The 14,433-nt window shown below is 44.3% G+C and overlaps 1 protein-coding gene across 4 annotated transcripts in view; it reads right to left on the minus strand.

The window, feature by feature from the left end:
* LOC147115304 (septin-7) overlaps nt 1-14,433 on the minus strand; it is a 154,927-nt gene that overhangs the window by 55,939 nt on the left and 84,555 nt on the right. For all 4 annotated transcript variants that reach the window (XM_085993729.1, XM_085993728.1, XM_085993726.1 and 1 more), the window contains exon 3: nt 1,835-1,935. In XM_085993729.1, the coding sequence (XP_085849855.1) occupies nt 1,835-1,935 (101 nt within the window). The remainder of the gene's footprint in view (nt 1-1,834; nt 1,936-14,433) is intronic.

Genomic DNA, 14,433 nt, shown 5'->3' on the forward strand with positions numbered 1-14,433 from the left:
AAAATCCAAGTGTTTGTTATAAGTAGTAATTTTTCAGAAAAGGAAAAGAAATACTGCATCTTTTTTTCCAACTTATATTGAACAATTATTTAAAAATTACATCTACTGCTGTATATTCTAATTCAGCCAAATTTAGAAAATAAAATAACCAGTTCTTTACAACATGTTGCTCGAGTATGCCTCATCCATGCCCTTGCACCTCTAGTCTTGACTATTCCAACACTCTCCAGGCCAACCTCCCATCTTCTACCCGCCAAAAACTTGGTTCATCGAAAGCTCTACTGCCTGTATCCTAACTCGCACCAAGTGCCATTCACCCATCACCCGTGCTCGCTGACCCACATTGGCTCCCGGTCCGGTAACGCCTCAATTTAAAAATTCTCATTAGTGTTTTCACATCTCTCCATGGCCTTGCCCCTCCCCATTTTAACCTCCTCCAGCCCTACAACCATCCGAGATTTCTGCTCTCCTTCAATTCTGGCCGCTTGGGCATCCCCGATTTTAATTGCGCCACCACCATCGGCGGCCGTGCCTTCAACTGGCTCGGCCCCAAGCTCTGGAATTCCCTCCCGAAGCTTCTCCACCTCTTTCTCTCTCTCTTCCTTTAACATGCTCCTTTAAACCTAATCCTTCGAGCAAACTTTTGATCATCTGTTGTAATATCTCGTGTAGCTTGGTGTCAAACTTTGTTCGATAACACTCCTGTGAAGAGGCTTGGGAAGTATAAACGCAAGTTTCTGTTGTTGTTGCGTGATCAAGACAGCTAATTAGAATAGTACACTCTGTCCAATTGCTCAAAATGAATCAGAATGACCAATGTCACAAATTATTGCAGTTGTAACTATAGACAAAACCCTGCAACGTTTACAAGCCGACATGTCAGAAACTGAGGTTTTTTTTTCCTGTGAATGAGTGCCTAAGATACAGCAACTGTGAGCCAGGTAGTTTGAGGCTCATCCCAATTACTGCAACTAATCGGCGATCTACTTATCTGTAACATTCCACTTTCTTAAAGCAGATGTGTTATATACAACTTAGAACTTGCATTTATATAGCACCTTACACAACCTCAGCAAGCCCCAAAAGGCGCTTTACAGCCAATGAAGTACTTTTGAAGTGTAGTCGCGGTTGTAATGTAGGAAACGGGGCAGCCAATTTTTACCAAGCAAGCTCCCGCATACAGCAACGTGATAAATGACCAGATAATCTGCTTCAGGTGCTGACTGAGGGATAAATATTGACCAGGACAACTCCCCCTGCTCCTCTTCGAAATCGTGCTGGGGATTTTTGCATCCACCCAAGAGGGCAGACAGGGCCTCGGTTTAAAATATTGGCATGGATTTGATCTTGAGCATGAGTTAAATACGTAACTTGAGCGGTGCGACAGACCTGGCTCAAATGTTAGTACATTTGCCTCTGAGCCAGAGGGTCATGGGTTCAAGCCCCACTCCAAGACTTGTGCACATAATCTAGGTCAACACTTCAGCACAGTACAGAGGGAATGCTGCACTGGCAAAGTATTTTGGAAGAGATATTAAACCGAGGCCCCATCAATCTGCTCAAGTGGATGCCAAAGATCCTGCAGCACTATTCAAAGAGCAGGCAATTCTTCTGGTGTGCTGGCCAACATTTATCCCGCAACCATCACCAAAACCAAATGAACTGACCATTTCTCTCATCGCTGTTTGTGGCATGTTGCTGGGCACAATTTGTTTGTCTATGTAACAGTAATTACCGTTCAAAACTGTGAAGTGCCTCAGGCCGTCCTGAGGATGTGAAAGGTGCTACATAAATGCAAGCCAGTTCTTTAATATTCACTTTTACAAAATCCTACCAGTTACTGTTGTCCACGGCATCTCCAAACCCTGGTGTGTCGACTATCGTGAGTAGTAGCTGAACACCACCTTCTTTAATGAATACTTTTGACTGTTCAACCTGTAAAAAGAAAGAAGATTAGAATACCTGCATAATGCTTAAACAGCAGAAGGCTTGAGAGTGATCTCAAAAGTATTGATGATCCATACCTCCTCAGGTTCACGGCACCAGTCACTCCCGGAAGGAGTTTTGAGTGTTATTACTCTAAAGAAATCGGTTCACGGTGTCCTATTTCTAAATTATATGCTCAGTCATTGCGGAGACGAAGTTCCGTCTTCACATTGAGGACACCCTCCATCGTGTTGTGTGGCACTACCACCGTGCTAAATGAGATACATTCAGAACAGATCCAACAGCTCAAAACTGGGCATCCATGAGGCGCTGTGGGCCATCAGCAGCAGCAGAATTTTATTCCACCACAATCTGTAACCTCATGGTCTGGCATATCCCTCACTACCATTATCATCAAGCCAGGGGACCAACCCTGGTTCAATAAGGAGTGTAGAAGAGCATGCCAGGAGCAGCACCAGGCGTACCTAAAAATGAGGTACCAACCTGGGGAAGCTGCAGCACAGGACTACATGCATGCTAAAAAGCAGAAGCAGCATGCTACAGACAGGGCTAAGTGATCCTACAATCAACGGATCAGATCAAAGCTCAGCAGTCCTGCCACATCCAGTCGTGAATGGTGGTGGACAATTAAACTAACAGGAGGAGGAGGCTCCATGAACATCCCCATCTTCAATGATGGTGGAGCCCAGCACGTGAGTGCAAAACAAAGCTGAAGTGTCTGCAACCATCTTCAGCCAGAAGTGCAGTGTGGATGATCCATATCAGCCTCCTCCCGAGGTCCCCACCACCACAGAAGCCAGTCTTCAGCCAATTTGATTCACTTCATGTGATATCAAGAAACGGCTGAGCACACTGGATACAGCACAGGATGTGGGCTCCAACAACATCCCGGCTGTCGTACTGAAGACTTGTGCTCCAGAACTAGCCGCGCCTCCAGCTAAGCCATTCCAGTACAGCTACAACACTGGCATCTATCCGCCAATGTGGAAAACTGCCCAGGAATGTGCTGTCCACAAAAAGCAGGACAAATCCAATCCGCCCCATCAGTCTACTCTCAATCACCAGCAAAGCGATGGAAGGTGTGGTCGACAGTGCTATCAAGCAGCACTTGCTCACTAATAACCCGCTCACTGATGCCCAGTATAAGTTCCACCAGGACCACTCTGCTCCTGACCTCATTACAGCCTTGGTCCAAATATGGACAAGAGAGCTGAATTTCAGAGGGGAGGTGAGTGACTGCCCTTAACATCAAGGCAGCATTTGACCAAGTGTGGCATCAAGGAGCCCTTGTAAAACTGAAATCAATGGGAATCGGGGGGGGGGGGGGGGGGAAACAGGGGGACGACTCTCTACTGGCTGGAGTCATACCTAGCACAAAGGAAGATGGTTGTGGTGGTTGGAGGTCAATCATCACAGCCCAAGGACATCACTGCAGAAGTTCCTCAGGGCAGTGTCCTAGGCCCAACCATCTTCAGTTGCTTCATGAATGACCTCCCCTCCATCATAAAGGTCAGAAGTGGGGATGTTCACTGTTGACTGCAGTGTTCAGTTCCATTTGCAACTCCTCAGATAATGACGCAGTTTATGCCCGCACGCAACAAGACCTGGATGACATTCAGGCTTGGGCTGATAGGTGGCAGTTAACATTCGCACCACACAAGTGCCAGGCAATGACTATCTCCAACAAGCGAGAGTCTAAACACCGCCTCTTGACATTCAGCAGCATTACCATCGCTGAATCCTCCACCATCAATATCCTGGGGGTCACCATTGACCAGAAACTTAACTGGACCAGCCACAAAATATTGTGGCAACAAGAGGTCAGAGGCTGGGTATTTTGCAGCGAGTGTCTCACCTCCTGACTCCCCAAAGCCTTTCCACCATCTACAAAGCACAAGTAAGGAATGTGATGGAATACTCTCCACTTGCCTGGATGAGTGGAGCTCCAACAACACACAAGAAGCTCGACACCATCCAAGACATTGGCACCCCATCCACCACCGGCGTACCATGGTTGCAGTGTGTACCATCTACAAGATGCACTGCAGCAACTCGCCAAGGCTTCTTCGGCAGCACCTCCCAAACTCGTGACCTCTTCCACCTAGAGGGACAAGGGCAGCAGGCGCATGGGAACACCACCACCTCCAAGTTCCCCTCCAAGTCACACACCATCTTGGCTTAGAAGTATATCGCCAGTCCTTCGTCGTCACTGGGTCAAAATCCTGGAACTTCCTCCCCAACAGCACTGTGGGAGTACCTTCACCACACAGACTGCAGCAGTTCAAGGCGGCGGCTCACCACCACCTTCTCAAGGGCAACTAAGGATGGGCAATAAATGTTGGCCTTGCCAGCGACGCCCACATCTCATGAATGAATAAAAGAAAAACACAATCCGAGGATGTAATAATAGCATCCCTTGTGATCGGGACTGGACACTTGTTTCTTTAATGTATTTTTTTTAATTTCTCCAATGCAGACCAAGTAAACACGAGATCCAACCAATGTTCCCTTTAAGCTGCGTGGCCGTGCCATGTATTGGAGCTCCCGGGCAGCCGGCGCACTGGCTTTTAAATGGGAAAAAACACGCATGCACCATATTTTGAATGGGCCGCGCACCCAAAAAAATTCAAGGGAACAGTGGATGTGGTGAAATTTGATTGTGGTAATAAGCGGCTTTATTCTACAGGAGGGTGAAACATAAAAAGCAAGAGGTACATCAGAGTTCTATAGCTCAATCAGCACATGCAACGATCCAAAATAAAAAATGTCCAACACTAACCTACCCCAGTGAGCTGTCTTACTTAAAACAGAATAATTCCTCTGCATCCTGTCCTACAATCCCAGGGTAGAACAGTCTCGCTTTCGCAGCCTTTTACTGACTGCCTGGGCAGTGCCCGGCTTCTAATAACAAGTGTGACCTTTTGGTATAGGTTTCCTTTTCTGAGCCCGAGACAAAGCTTACTAGCCCTCCTGAGCAGAATCCTCCTTCCTAACTTGGCAATGACCCCATCGCAGTGAAGAGATGATTGTTACAGCAGTGATCAGTGTGAAGCTGCTGGAATGCCAAACTACTCAGCGTTCCTAGGATGCTGGTCTGAAACACAATACACACCTGCCCGCACAGCTGCTCTACGAATTTTGCACCTTTAATACTACAACTCAAAGGCACATTTTATAATAACCCATACCTAGATCCTTTCCGCAGAAAAAGGGTCAAAAAATTCAGAAACATCACAAATCTAAAGGGTATAGATAAGATAACCAATGTTTAACAGCCACTGCTTTGTCCTGGATGGTGTCGAACACCGCGTGTTGCTGCCGCTTCACCCATCCAGGCAAGCGGAGAGTATTCCATCACACACCTGACTTGTACCTTGTACGTGGAGAGGCGAGGCTCTGGGGAGTCAGGTGGTGAGCCACTCGCCGCAGAATACCCAGTCTCTGGCCTGCTCTAGTAGCTATAGCATTTATGTGGCTGGTCCAATTAAGTTTCTGCACAATGGCGACCCCCCCAGGATGTTGATGGTGGGAGTTTCGGCGATGGTAATGCCATTGAATGTCATGGGGAGGTGGTTTGACACTCTTGTTGGAGATGGCCATTGACTGGCTCGTGTTTAGTGCGAATGTTACTTGCCACTTCAAAGCCCAGGATGTTGTCGGGGCTCTGTCGCCTTTGCGGTGTCCAGTGCACAAGCAGTTTCTTGATGTCACATGGAGTGAATCAAATTGGCTAAAGACGGCATCTGTGATAGTTGAGGAGCTCAGGCGGAGGCAGAGAAGGATCATCCACTCGGAATTTCTGGCTGTTGTGAATATTTGTTGCAAGGAAACACTGCGGATGGTAATACTGCAATTGCTGCACTCTTCCATTTATGCAAACATTGCCAGGTTTAGAGCACCACAGGAGAGCAGCAGTCCACTTTTGTTTTTGTGGCTATCAAGCTTAGATCATGCTTCATTTCTCACTAATAAGGCGACTGCCACCACTTCATCCAAATGCAGGCACATACATCAAATTGGCCCAAGGCTACTCATGCTACGCCCTTCAGCCACTCCTCAACCAATTAGAATGGTTCGTGATGTTGAAAACAAACAATCATGGGGAACTCCTCAAAAAAATGCTTGTAAGAGCAAGCACTCTTCTTAAACTTACAGTTTAAGGGCACGATTGTTGATGGCTTGCAGTACAGTGGTGCACTGCATTGCTACACTCCAATCACCATGAGACACTGCCAGGATGCAAATCCACGCCACTTGTCCGCCCATATTTGGTGACAATGGCGGGGGGGGGGGGGGTCCTCTTCTCCATTTCAAAACTTCTACCGTGCAGATAAAATGGGAGTTATAAATGAAGAAAATAGTGCTTCTCTCGCTCACCAGCCCCCTGCCACAAATTATATTCAATATATGCAGCAACTCACTAAGGTTACTTAGTGAGCACCTCCCTCCCCTTATGATCTCTCCCACCAATGAGAATGTTGTGGGAATACCATGACCTCCAAGTTGCACAGCATCCTAACTTGAAGATATATTGTTATCCTGGAATTCCATTTTGGGGCCATCGTGGGCACACCATCACCACACGGGCTGCAGCAGTTCAAGGAGCAGGCACACCACCTTCTCACGGCATAAAGGATGGACCATAAATATGGCATTGCCAGAATTGCCACATCCCAAAAATAAAATTGGCGACAAACTTGGAGACCAAGGTTTCTTTTGACGACAAAATGCAGATTTTTTTTTTTTTTTTTTTTTTAAGACCACTAAGTCTTGTGAATTTTAGCATCATTGGCAAAATTCAAAATGTAGTCCACATACTTATTATTGTATTATTTAATAACAGCTATTACTGGCAATGCTATGGCCAATGCCCAGTTTAAAGATGAGAGTTACAATTTGAGAACAGTCTTATACAAGTGCTGCCATAAATTAATGAAAACTTCACTTGAGGAACGTTCTCTTTCTTGCCAATTGTTATAATACAGAACATTTCATCCCCAGATAAACAGATCCAGTCCCTATGAAATGAAACATCCGATATGGCTTTGCTGCACTTTCAATCCATTCTGTTCAGAGTAACAAAATGGTGACGTTATCTAGTTCGTTTCATTTGATTCACATCCTGCAAGTCAAATTGCACTTCTCACCTTTCCTTTCAATACCACAGACCTTCCTTCCTATTAGCCCAGCCACCGTCAGAACAATCAGAACAGCAGAAGTGCAACTGATGCATGCATGTCAACTCTCACACAACGTTGTGGGACATACATGCCTTTAAAATTTGAGTATATGGAAGATGAAGTTTATAATCAGCAAGATGAGATAACCAAGCTACTCGGTGTATTTTTGTATCACGTAAAGAAAATATCCAATGTATCATCTATGGTAATGGTGTTAAACCATGGAAACAGAGAAATAGGAGGAGCAGGCCATTCGGCCCTTCGAGCCTGCTCCACCATTCAATATGATCATGGCTGATCCTCGATCTCAATACCATATTCCCGCTCTCTCCCCATACCCCTTGATGCCTTTTGTGTCTAGAAATCTATCTATCTCCTCCTTAAGTATATTCAGTGACTTGGCCTCCACAGCCTTCTATGGTAGAGAATTCCACAGGTCCACCACACTGAGTGAAGAAATTTCTCCTCATCAGTCCTAAATGTCCTACCCCGTATCCTGAGACCCCTCGTTCTAGACCCCCCCAGCCCGGGGAAAACATCCTCCCTACATCCAGTCTGTCTAGCAGTGTCAGAATTTTGTACGTTTCAACGCGATCCCCTCTCATTCTTCTGAACGCTAGTGAATACAGGCCTAGTCGACCCAATATCTCCTCATACAATAGTTCTGCCATCCCAGGAATCAGTCGGGTGAACCTTCGCTGCACTCCCTCTATCCTTTCTTAGGTAAGGAGACCAAAACTGCACTGGAGATCCACAAACTACATATACACAATCACAACATAAAACATCACATTCAAGGGGTACTTTGTTGAAGACAATGCTACTTCTATCACTCACTATGCTGATAAAATTAAGCTAAGGCAGCAGAAACAGAACCCGGAGCAAAATAACTGCAAGTTCCCAAAAATCATTATGCGAAATGACAGCCCCTTCTAGAGGAAAAAAACCCCAGTGCTGCAGACAGCCAACATATCAGAGATATGAACTTGGCTTCAGAGGTCAGGTAACCGGAGATTGTGGGTCACAGAGTTTGAACCGTCTCTGATGCGCCAACATTTAGTCAGGTGATTTCAAATAGCTTTCTTTTTAGCTGTGCTGCTGCAGCTAATGTATCGAATTACTCACATCAAGGGGATAATAAAAGGTAGGCACAGTATAAGATCGTCTGTGCCAAGCAGTGGCATTTATATGGTGATAAATGCCACTGCTTGGCACAGAATCTTATACTGAATACTAGGGTTGCAAAATTCTGGGAATTTTTGAAAGAGGAAACTTTCATGGGAATTTAGAGTTTTTTTGCACACTGATGGTTTTTGTCTCTGACCCTTATATTATCTTTGTCGTCAAAATAGACATACTGTTCCATACAAATAAAAACAGGCTTTCAAAACTTTACTTAGGTTATAATTTTGAACTTTATTGAACCCCCACAAAAAAGACCCATCTAAAATAAAATAAGAGCGTCAGCTTATTTAGCCTGTAACTTGTCCTCATTTTGTCCCTTTGAGTCTTCTACTCCTCATTGCTCCTCCTGATTCTCTGGCTCTGACGTGTCCATTTCCTCCTCTGTGTCAGTGTCTAGCTGTGTGGTGGACACTTCTGTATCTGGCTCAGTAAGTTGTAGGTTCGCCCGGATAGCCACCAGTTTCTCCACTCTCGTTAGTCAGCCTGTTGCGCACCTTTGTATGCATATTCCCAAAAAGTGACCAGTTTCATTCAGAGGCCACTGATGAAGGTGGGATTTGGAGTATCACCGATGCAATAGGTGACAGGGCCTCAGATGCACAAAGTCCCTTCCACCAGGTATGTGCACTGATATGCTTGCATGATTCCCATATCCCATCCCCATTCCAAAGACCTTGCTTGGTAGAGAACTTTGCCAGACTTCCCAGAACTTTGCCCACATCCACATTGAGATGATGTGAGGGTAGAAATCACACTAAGCGCTGTTGATCTGTTCTCCAGAAAGTATTGGTCTCCCAACATGCTTTGGGTCCAGCATGTATGCTGCAGCATGAATCGGCTTGACACAAAATTCTTGACGCGTCTGTATGAATTGAACAATTCCCTTCTCCTCTGCTTTGAGCAGCAGGAATGTGGGTAGGGCAATGCTGATTTGTTCTTTTAAATCAGTGAAAAGCCTGAGAACATCTGACAAGACAGCGTCATCTCCTTCAATCTGAGCAATTGCAGATGCTACTGGTGAGAGTAGTTTAAGGCTGCTAACCACTCTCTCCCAAAATACATCATCCAGCAGTATTTTCTTGATGGTGGTTTCCATATCCCCAGACTGGGATATTGCCATTTCTTGCAGCGACTCCTTACCCTCCAGAAGGCTGTTGTACATTATGACACCACCCCATCTAGTGTTGTTGGGCAGCTTCAGTGTGGTGTTCTTGTTCTTTGTCATTTGCTTGGAGTTGTAGGTTGCTGCAACTACCTGTTTTCCCCTGACATACTTAACAACTTGCTTGGCTCTCTTGTACAGTGCTTCCATGGTTCTCAAACCCATGATGTCCTTGAAGAGCAGGTTAAGCCCATGAGCTGTGCACCCAATAGACGTAATGAGGATAGGCCTCCTCCACTTGAGCCCAAGCAGCCTTCATATTCGCAGCATTGTCAGTAACTACTGCAAAGACCTTTTGTGATCCAAGATCGTTGATGACCGCTTTCAGCTCATCAGCAATGTATGTGCCTGTGTGTCTGTTGTCCTTCGTGTCTGTGCTCTTGAAGAACACTGGGAGAGGAGTGGAGACGATGTCGTTTATGATGCCCTCCCCTCGTACATTTGACCACCCATCTGAGATAACTGTAACACAGTCTGCCATCGCTATCGTTTCTTTGAGCTTTCCTTGGACTCTGTTATACTCAGCCTCCAGCAAATAAGTAGACAAAGCATGTCTGGTGGGAGGACAGTATGCAGGGCGAATAACATTGAAAAATCTCTTCTAGTACACATTGGCTGTGAGCATGAGGGGCGAGCCTGTTGCATATACAGCTCGAGCAAGGCACTCATCTGCATTCTTCTGGCTATGGTTATCCATTGTATCAAAGAACCTTCCAAGTGGGCCAGGAGTTGCTGATAAGGAGCCTGATGCTGAATGAGAACCACCATCTTCTTGAATGGAAGCAGAGGAACTCTGGGCTGACTGCTGTGAGCTTCGAGTGAAGTTGTTGCATTTGGATAAATGCTGCTGCATCTTTGTGGCATTCTTTACATATGGCTTTCTACAGTGTTTGCACATGTACACAGTCTTTCCATCTTTAATGCCTGGGGTAAAATGCTTCCACACATCCGACGGTAAACGTGGCATTGTTCTATGCAGAGAAATAAAGGGCATTCATCTCTGTCGAACTGCGGTCGATCAGCACGATTGCAACAGGGCGAGTACATTTTTGCTGATGCTCCATGTGATGGAAGCATGACCTGTACACACACGACGCTACATCACCAATAGTGTATTATTTTGTATATTTTAAATTGAAGGACAACAGAGTTCAACAAGTAACTGGTTTATTTGGTATAAAGTCTGATTTACTTACTGCATCATCACATCAGCAGAAAACAAAATGACTTCCCTCAGGACCCCTAACCTGGATCTTAAAAAAACTATAGCAGTCTTACAGATGCCTGCAGGCCAATCACAATTCGATACGCAAATATTACAAATAGAGGGAGCTAATCGCTCATCCAACCAATCAGGACACATTTGTTCACAGTCACACACAAAACTTGTAATTATTAAAACAAGCCAAGTAAGAAGATAAACATATATTGATTAAGAAATTCCTTAATAATTAAGATTCCATCTCTGTTAGTAATTTTAAAGAGAGGACCTGTGGAAAAAAAAGAAATACAAAAAAAAAATTATGCTAGCATGTGCTTTTTTGGGCAAAATTCCCAAGCTAAACTTCCCGTGGAAAATTTCCGGAAATTTACCGGAAACCTTCCACCCCTTTGCAACCCTACAAAGGTAGGCAATGAAATTGTGAATGCTAAGAATCAACCTGGATATATGGCCAACTTTGAAGCACTGATTTGATAAAAATCAAAGTAAATTGTTGGCAATGAAGAGTTAGTGAATCAGACCAACTTCCACTCCATGTGCTTTGAAAGTCTTGCAGTTTCTTATCCAACAGCAACTAAAGGATGCAGCATCAAAACAGCAGCCTCGGTCCAAATATTTCACCATTAATCTCATTTTAGCAGATTCAGTGTTTAGCAGCAAATATCTAAACTCGCTGACTGGTTGAAGCCATTTATATAACTGAAATATTGACCCGTTTCACAAAATGAATATACAACAAATGAGCTATTCCGGCTGAATTTTGACTTCAGTAGCTGAAGGTATGCAGCAAGATGAAAATGTGCGCCGTTTTTGTAATCTAGAAAGAAATCTGTGGTACGGTAGATACCTGTGCTTGGCTGCACACAAGAGGGAGTCTTTGAACCATGTGTGCAAATCAAGTCTTGCATCACAAGAGATTCCACAAAGCTCCTTTATTTAGTGAATTGAAACAATGGCTTCTACTACACAACTAATCATGTCCCACCCACTCACCCCATGAAAGACTGTTCATTATCCAACTCTGCGAGCCACACTGAACATAATCTTACCAAAGATGCTTGGCTCTTGGCTCACATTTTCTTCTCACCCTAACAGCTCCACCCACCCACCACAAAAAAAAGCAGCTTTTTAAAAAAAAAATTGATAAGCATTTCCCTCTTGACTCACTTCGATGCCAATAAATCAGAAGATGACAATTCCATAACAATTTGTCTTTAAGTTAAGAGCACTCAGAATTAAGGACGTCTGTAGAATTCTAGATTTGTCAGTTTTTCCAATAAAAGGCCAGCCATTAAATGTATGTTTTGAATGCTGCTTGGGTTAGCTAGACTTATTTTCAACCAATCTCCACATAAGCATGAAATTAAATATTCTTGCTTTTATCAAGAAGGGTTTCTAATATCCTACATGCATTAGGGTGGCCATACATGGGAAAATAGAAAAAGCAGGGAACAACTGGAAACATTCCAGAGAATGTTCCTATAAACAACTGACATTCACATAACAATCCCTGACCATAACCCATCATCTGGTTTTCACATCATTCCCATGAGAATCCTAGAAACCAGAGTCCAATTCTTGGCATTCCAAGCATACATTGTTCAGATCACACCACACTCTACGATCACTGTTCTTTTTACTGTTCTTGTACTGACATAACGATCTTCTCAAGCCTTCAGAACACTTGCATTGCAAAAGTCAATGAATTTACATTTGAAATATTTTTTAGGTAGTCAATAATAACTGAAGAAAATAGCTTATTTCAGGTCAGAGATGTTAATGGGACAGGCTGTGGGAAATGAATTAGGGAGTCACTTTTTAAAGGAAAAATAGTTGGCATTCATGTCACTGAACCAGCAGGACCAGAGAATTGCAAACAAAGCACTTAGTACACACTTAGTGTTTCTAGATGGGATTACGTGCAACTGTGCATGTTACAAGTTTGTACCATGCTAAACAACAGTTGTTCAGACAGTACATGTAAAGAATATAATAGAAACTTGACTTTCATGTACAAGTCCATGGGAAGATGTCAGAATTTGGTTACAAGTGTCCAATTTGCCCAATACGGAAAGGAATTAAAAGTTGGATGAGAAACAGTCCTTTACAAAGTTAGGTGAAAATCTGAGTGACAAATTGAAGTACTGAATATTTCCACATGAGCAAAGAACAATTCTGAGCAAGCCAATTTATAAAGGAAACGGCTCATCAAAATGTTGGTAAATTCGTCCAAGAGAGTTGGAGATTCATCAAGTCTCAGATATGTAACTAGGTCACAAGAACAATGTGCCTCATTACTAAAAGGGTATGGGAAACTTGAAGCTTAAAATCAGCACAGCATTTTAAGACTGGACACACTCAGGCTCATGGATAGACCAACAGCACTGTAAAACTTCCACTAGGGGAATCGGTGGTTGTCAAATAGTAAAAATAAGCCCCCATGTTACACTATCAAAGCAAGAATGGTCATTTATTTGCTTCCACTGAAAGCAGATTTACCATCCTGTGTGGTCCACTAACATAATGCTCTGATTAAACTAAGTTTTATAACTCGTTCCTATCGTCATTTTACAGGATTTATTCCAGCAGTTTGACGTGTGTGCATGCTGACCAAACCATTATAAAGGTTAGACGGTGCAGTGCACGGGACCAAGAATGTAACAGTTGTTTGCGAATCATTCCTATTTTACAATCAAACTTCAAAGCAAATATTTTAATTTTGCTGTGGGGGAAGGGGGTGGGGAAGAGAAATCAATGGCAGTGGTACCGTACATCAGAACATCCTAAATAAAGCTGTAGAAATCCAGCTTCAGATAAAGGTCGAATGCTCCTCGTTAACTTGCGGCTAAAGAACAAAGTTAATGCTCGCGGTTCACTGTACACAGTTCGAGGAGATTAACTTGTCACCTCGTGGTTAATTCACAATCATTTCAGAGTTTCTGGTTATAACATGAACCTTGCCTCACACCCCAAACTTATTCCGGCCTCACTGAAATACTCAAGGGTAAAGCACACAATGCAATTTTATTTGTTATCTGAATGTGGGCGATTCTGGCAAGACTGCATTCACTTCCCAAGACGAGCTACCCCGCACAGGTGATGGTGAGCCTGCCCAAACTGCTGTAGCCAATGTGGTGACAGTTCTCCCACAATGCTGTTAGACAGAAAATTCCTGGACACGAACCCAGCAATGAAGGAACAGAGCTTTATGTCGAAGTCAGGATTGCGTGGGGATTTCCGTGGGGCGTTGGGAACTTAGCAGCGATGATGTTCCCACTGAATAGGGAAAATGGAACTGGAGGAAAAAAGGGCTAGCTCTTCTCCTTGCTGGCGGAGGTCTGAGGGGCGGGCAGTACTGTGTCAGTACCCGTGGCAAGTTGCTGCAGTGTATCCTGCAGATTGCACGTGTGGCAGCCACAATGCACCAGTGGTGGAGAGGGTGGATACCCAATCACGTGGCACAAGGACTGATCAAGCAAATTGCTCCAGCAGCTGATGTTGTGCAGCTACACCCATTCAGGCAAGTGATGAGCATTCCATCCATCACACTATCCGTCTAAAGTCTTTTAGGTGACCCTCATCATGGCAGTGTATCCAGCTTTTGCCCTGCTCGCAGCCACGATGTTAATGTGACTGGTCTAGTTAAGCTTCTGGTCAATGCCTGTCCAAGATGTTGATGGTGAGGGGATTGACAAGAAGGGGAGAGGGCTGAGCTTCCTTTTGTTCAAGACATTTCT

This window comes from Somniosus microcephalus, chromosome 7 (genome assembly GCF_052327205.1).
Source record: "Somniosus microcephalus isolate GS21.2 chromosome 7, FLI_Smic_1.0, whole genome shotgun sequence".
Classification (NCBI taxonomy): domain Eukaryota; kingdom Metazoa; phylum Chordata; class Chondrichthyes; order Squaliformes; family Somniosidae; genus Somniosus; species Somniosus microcephalus.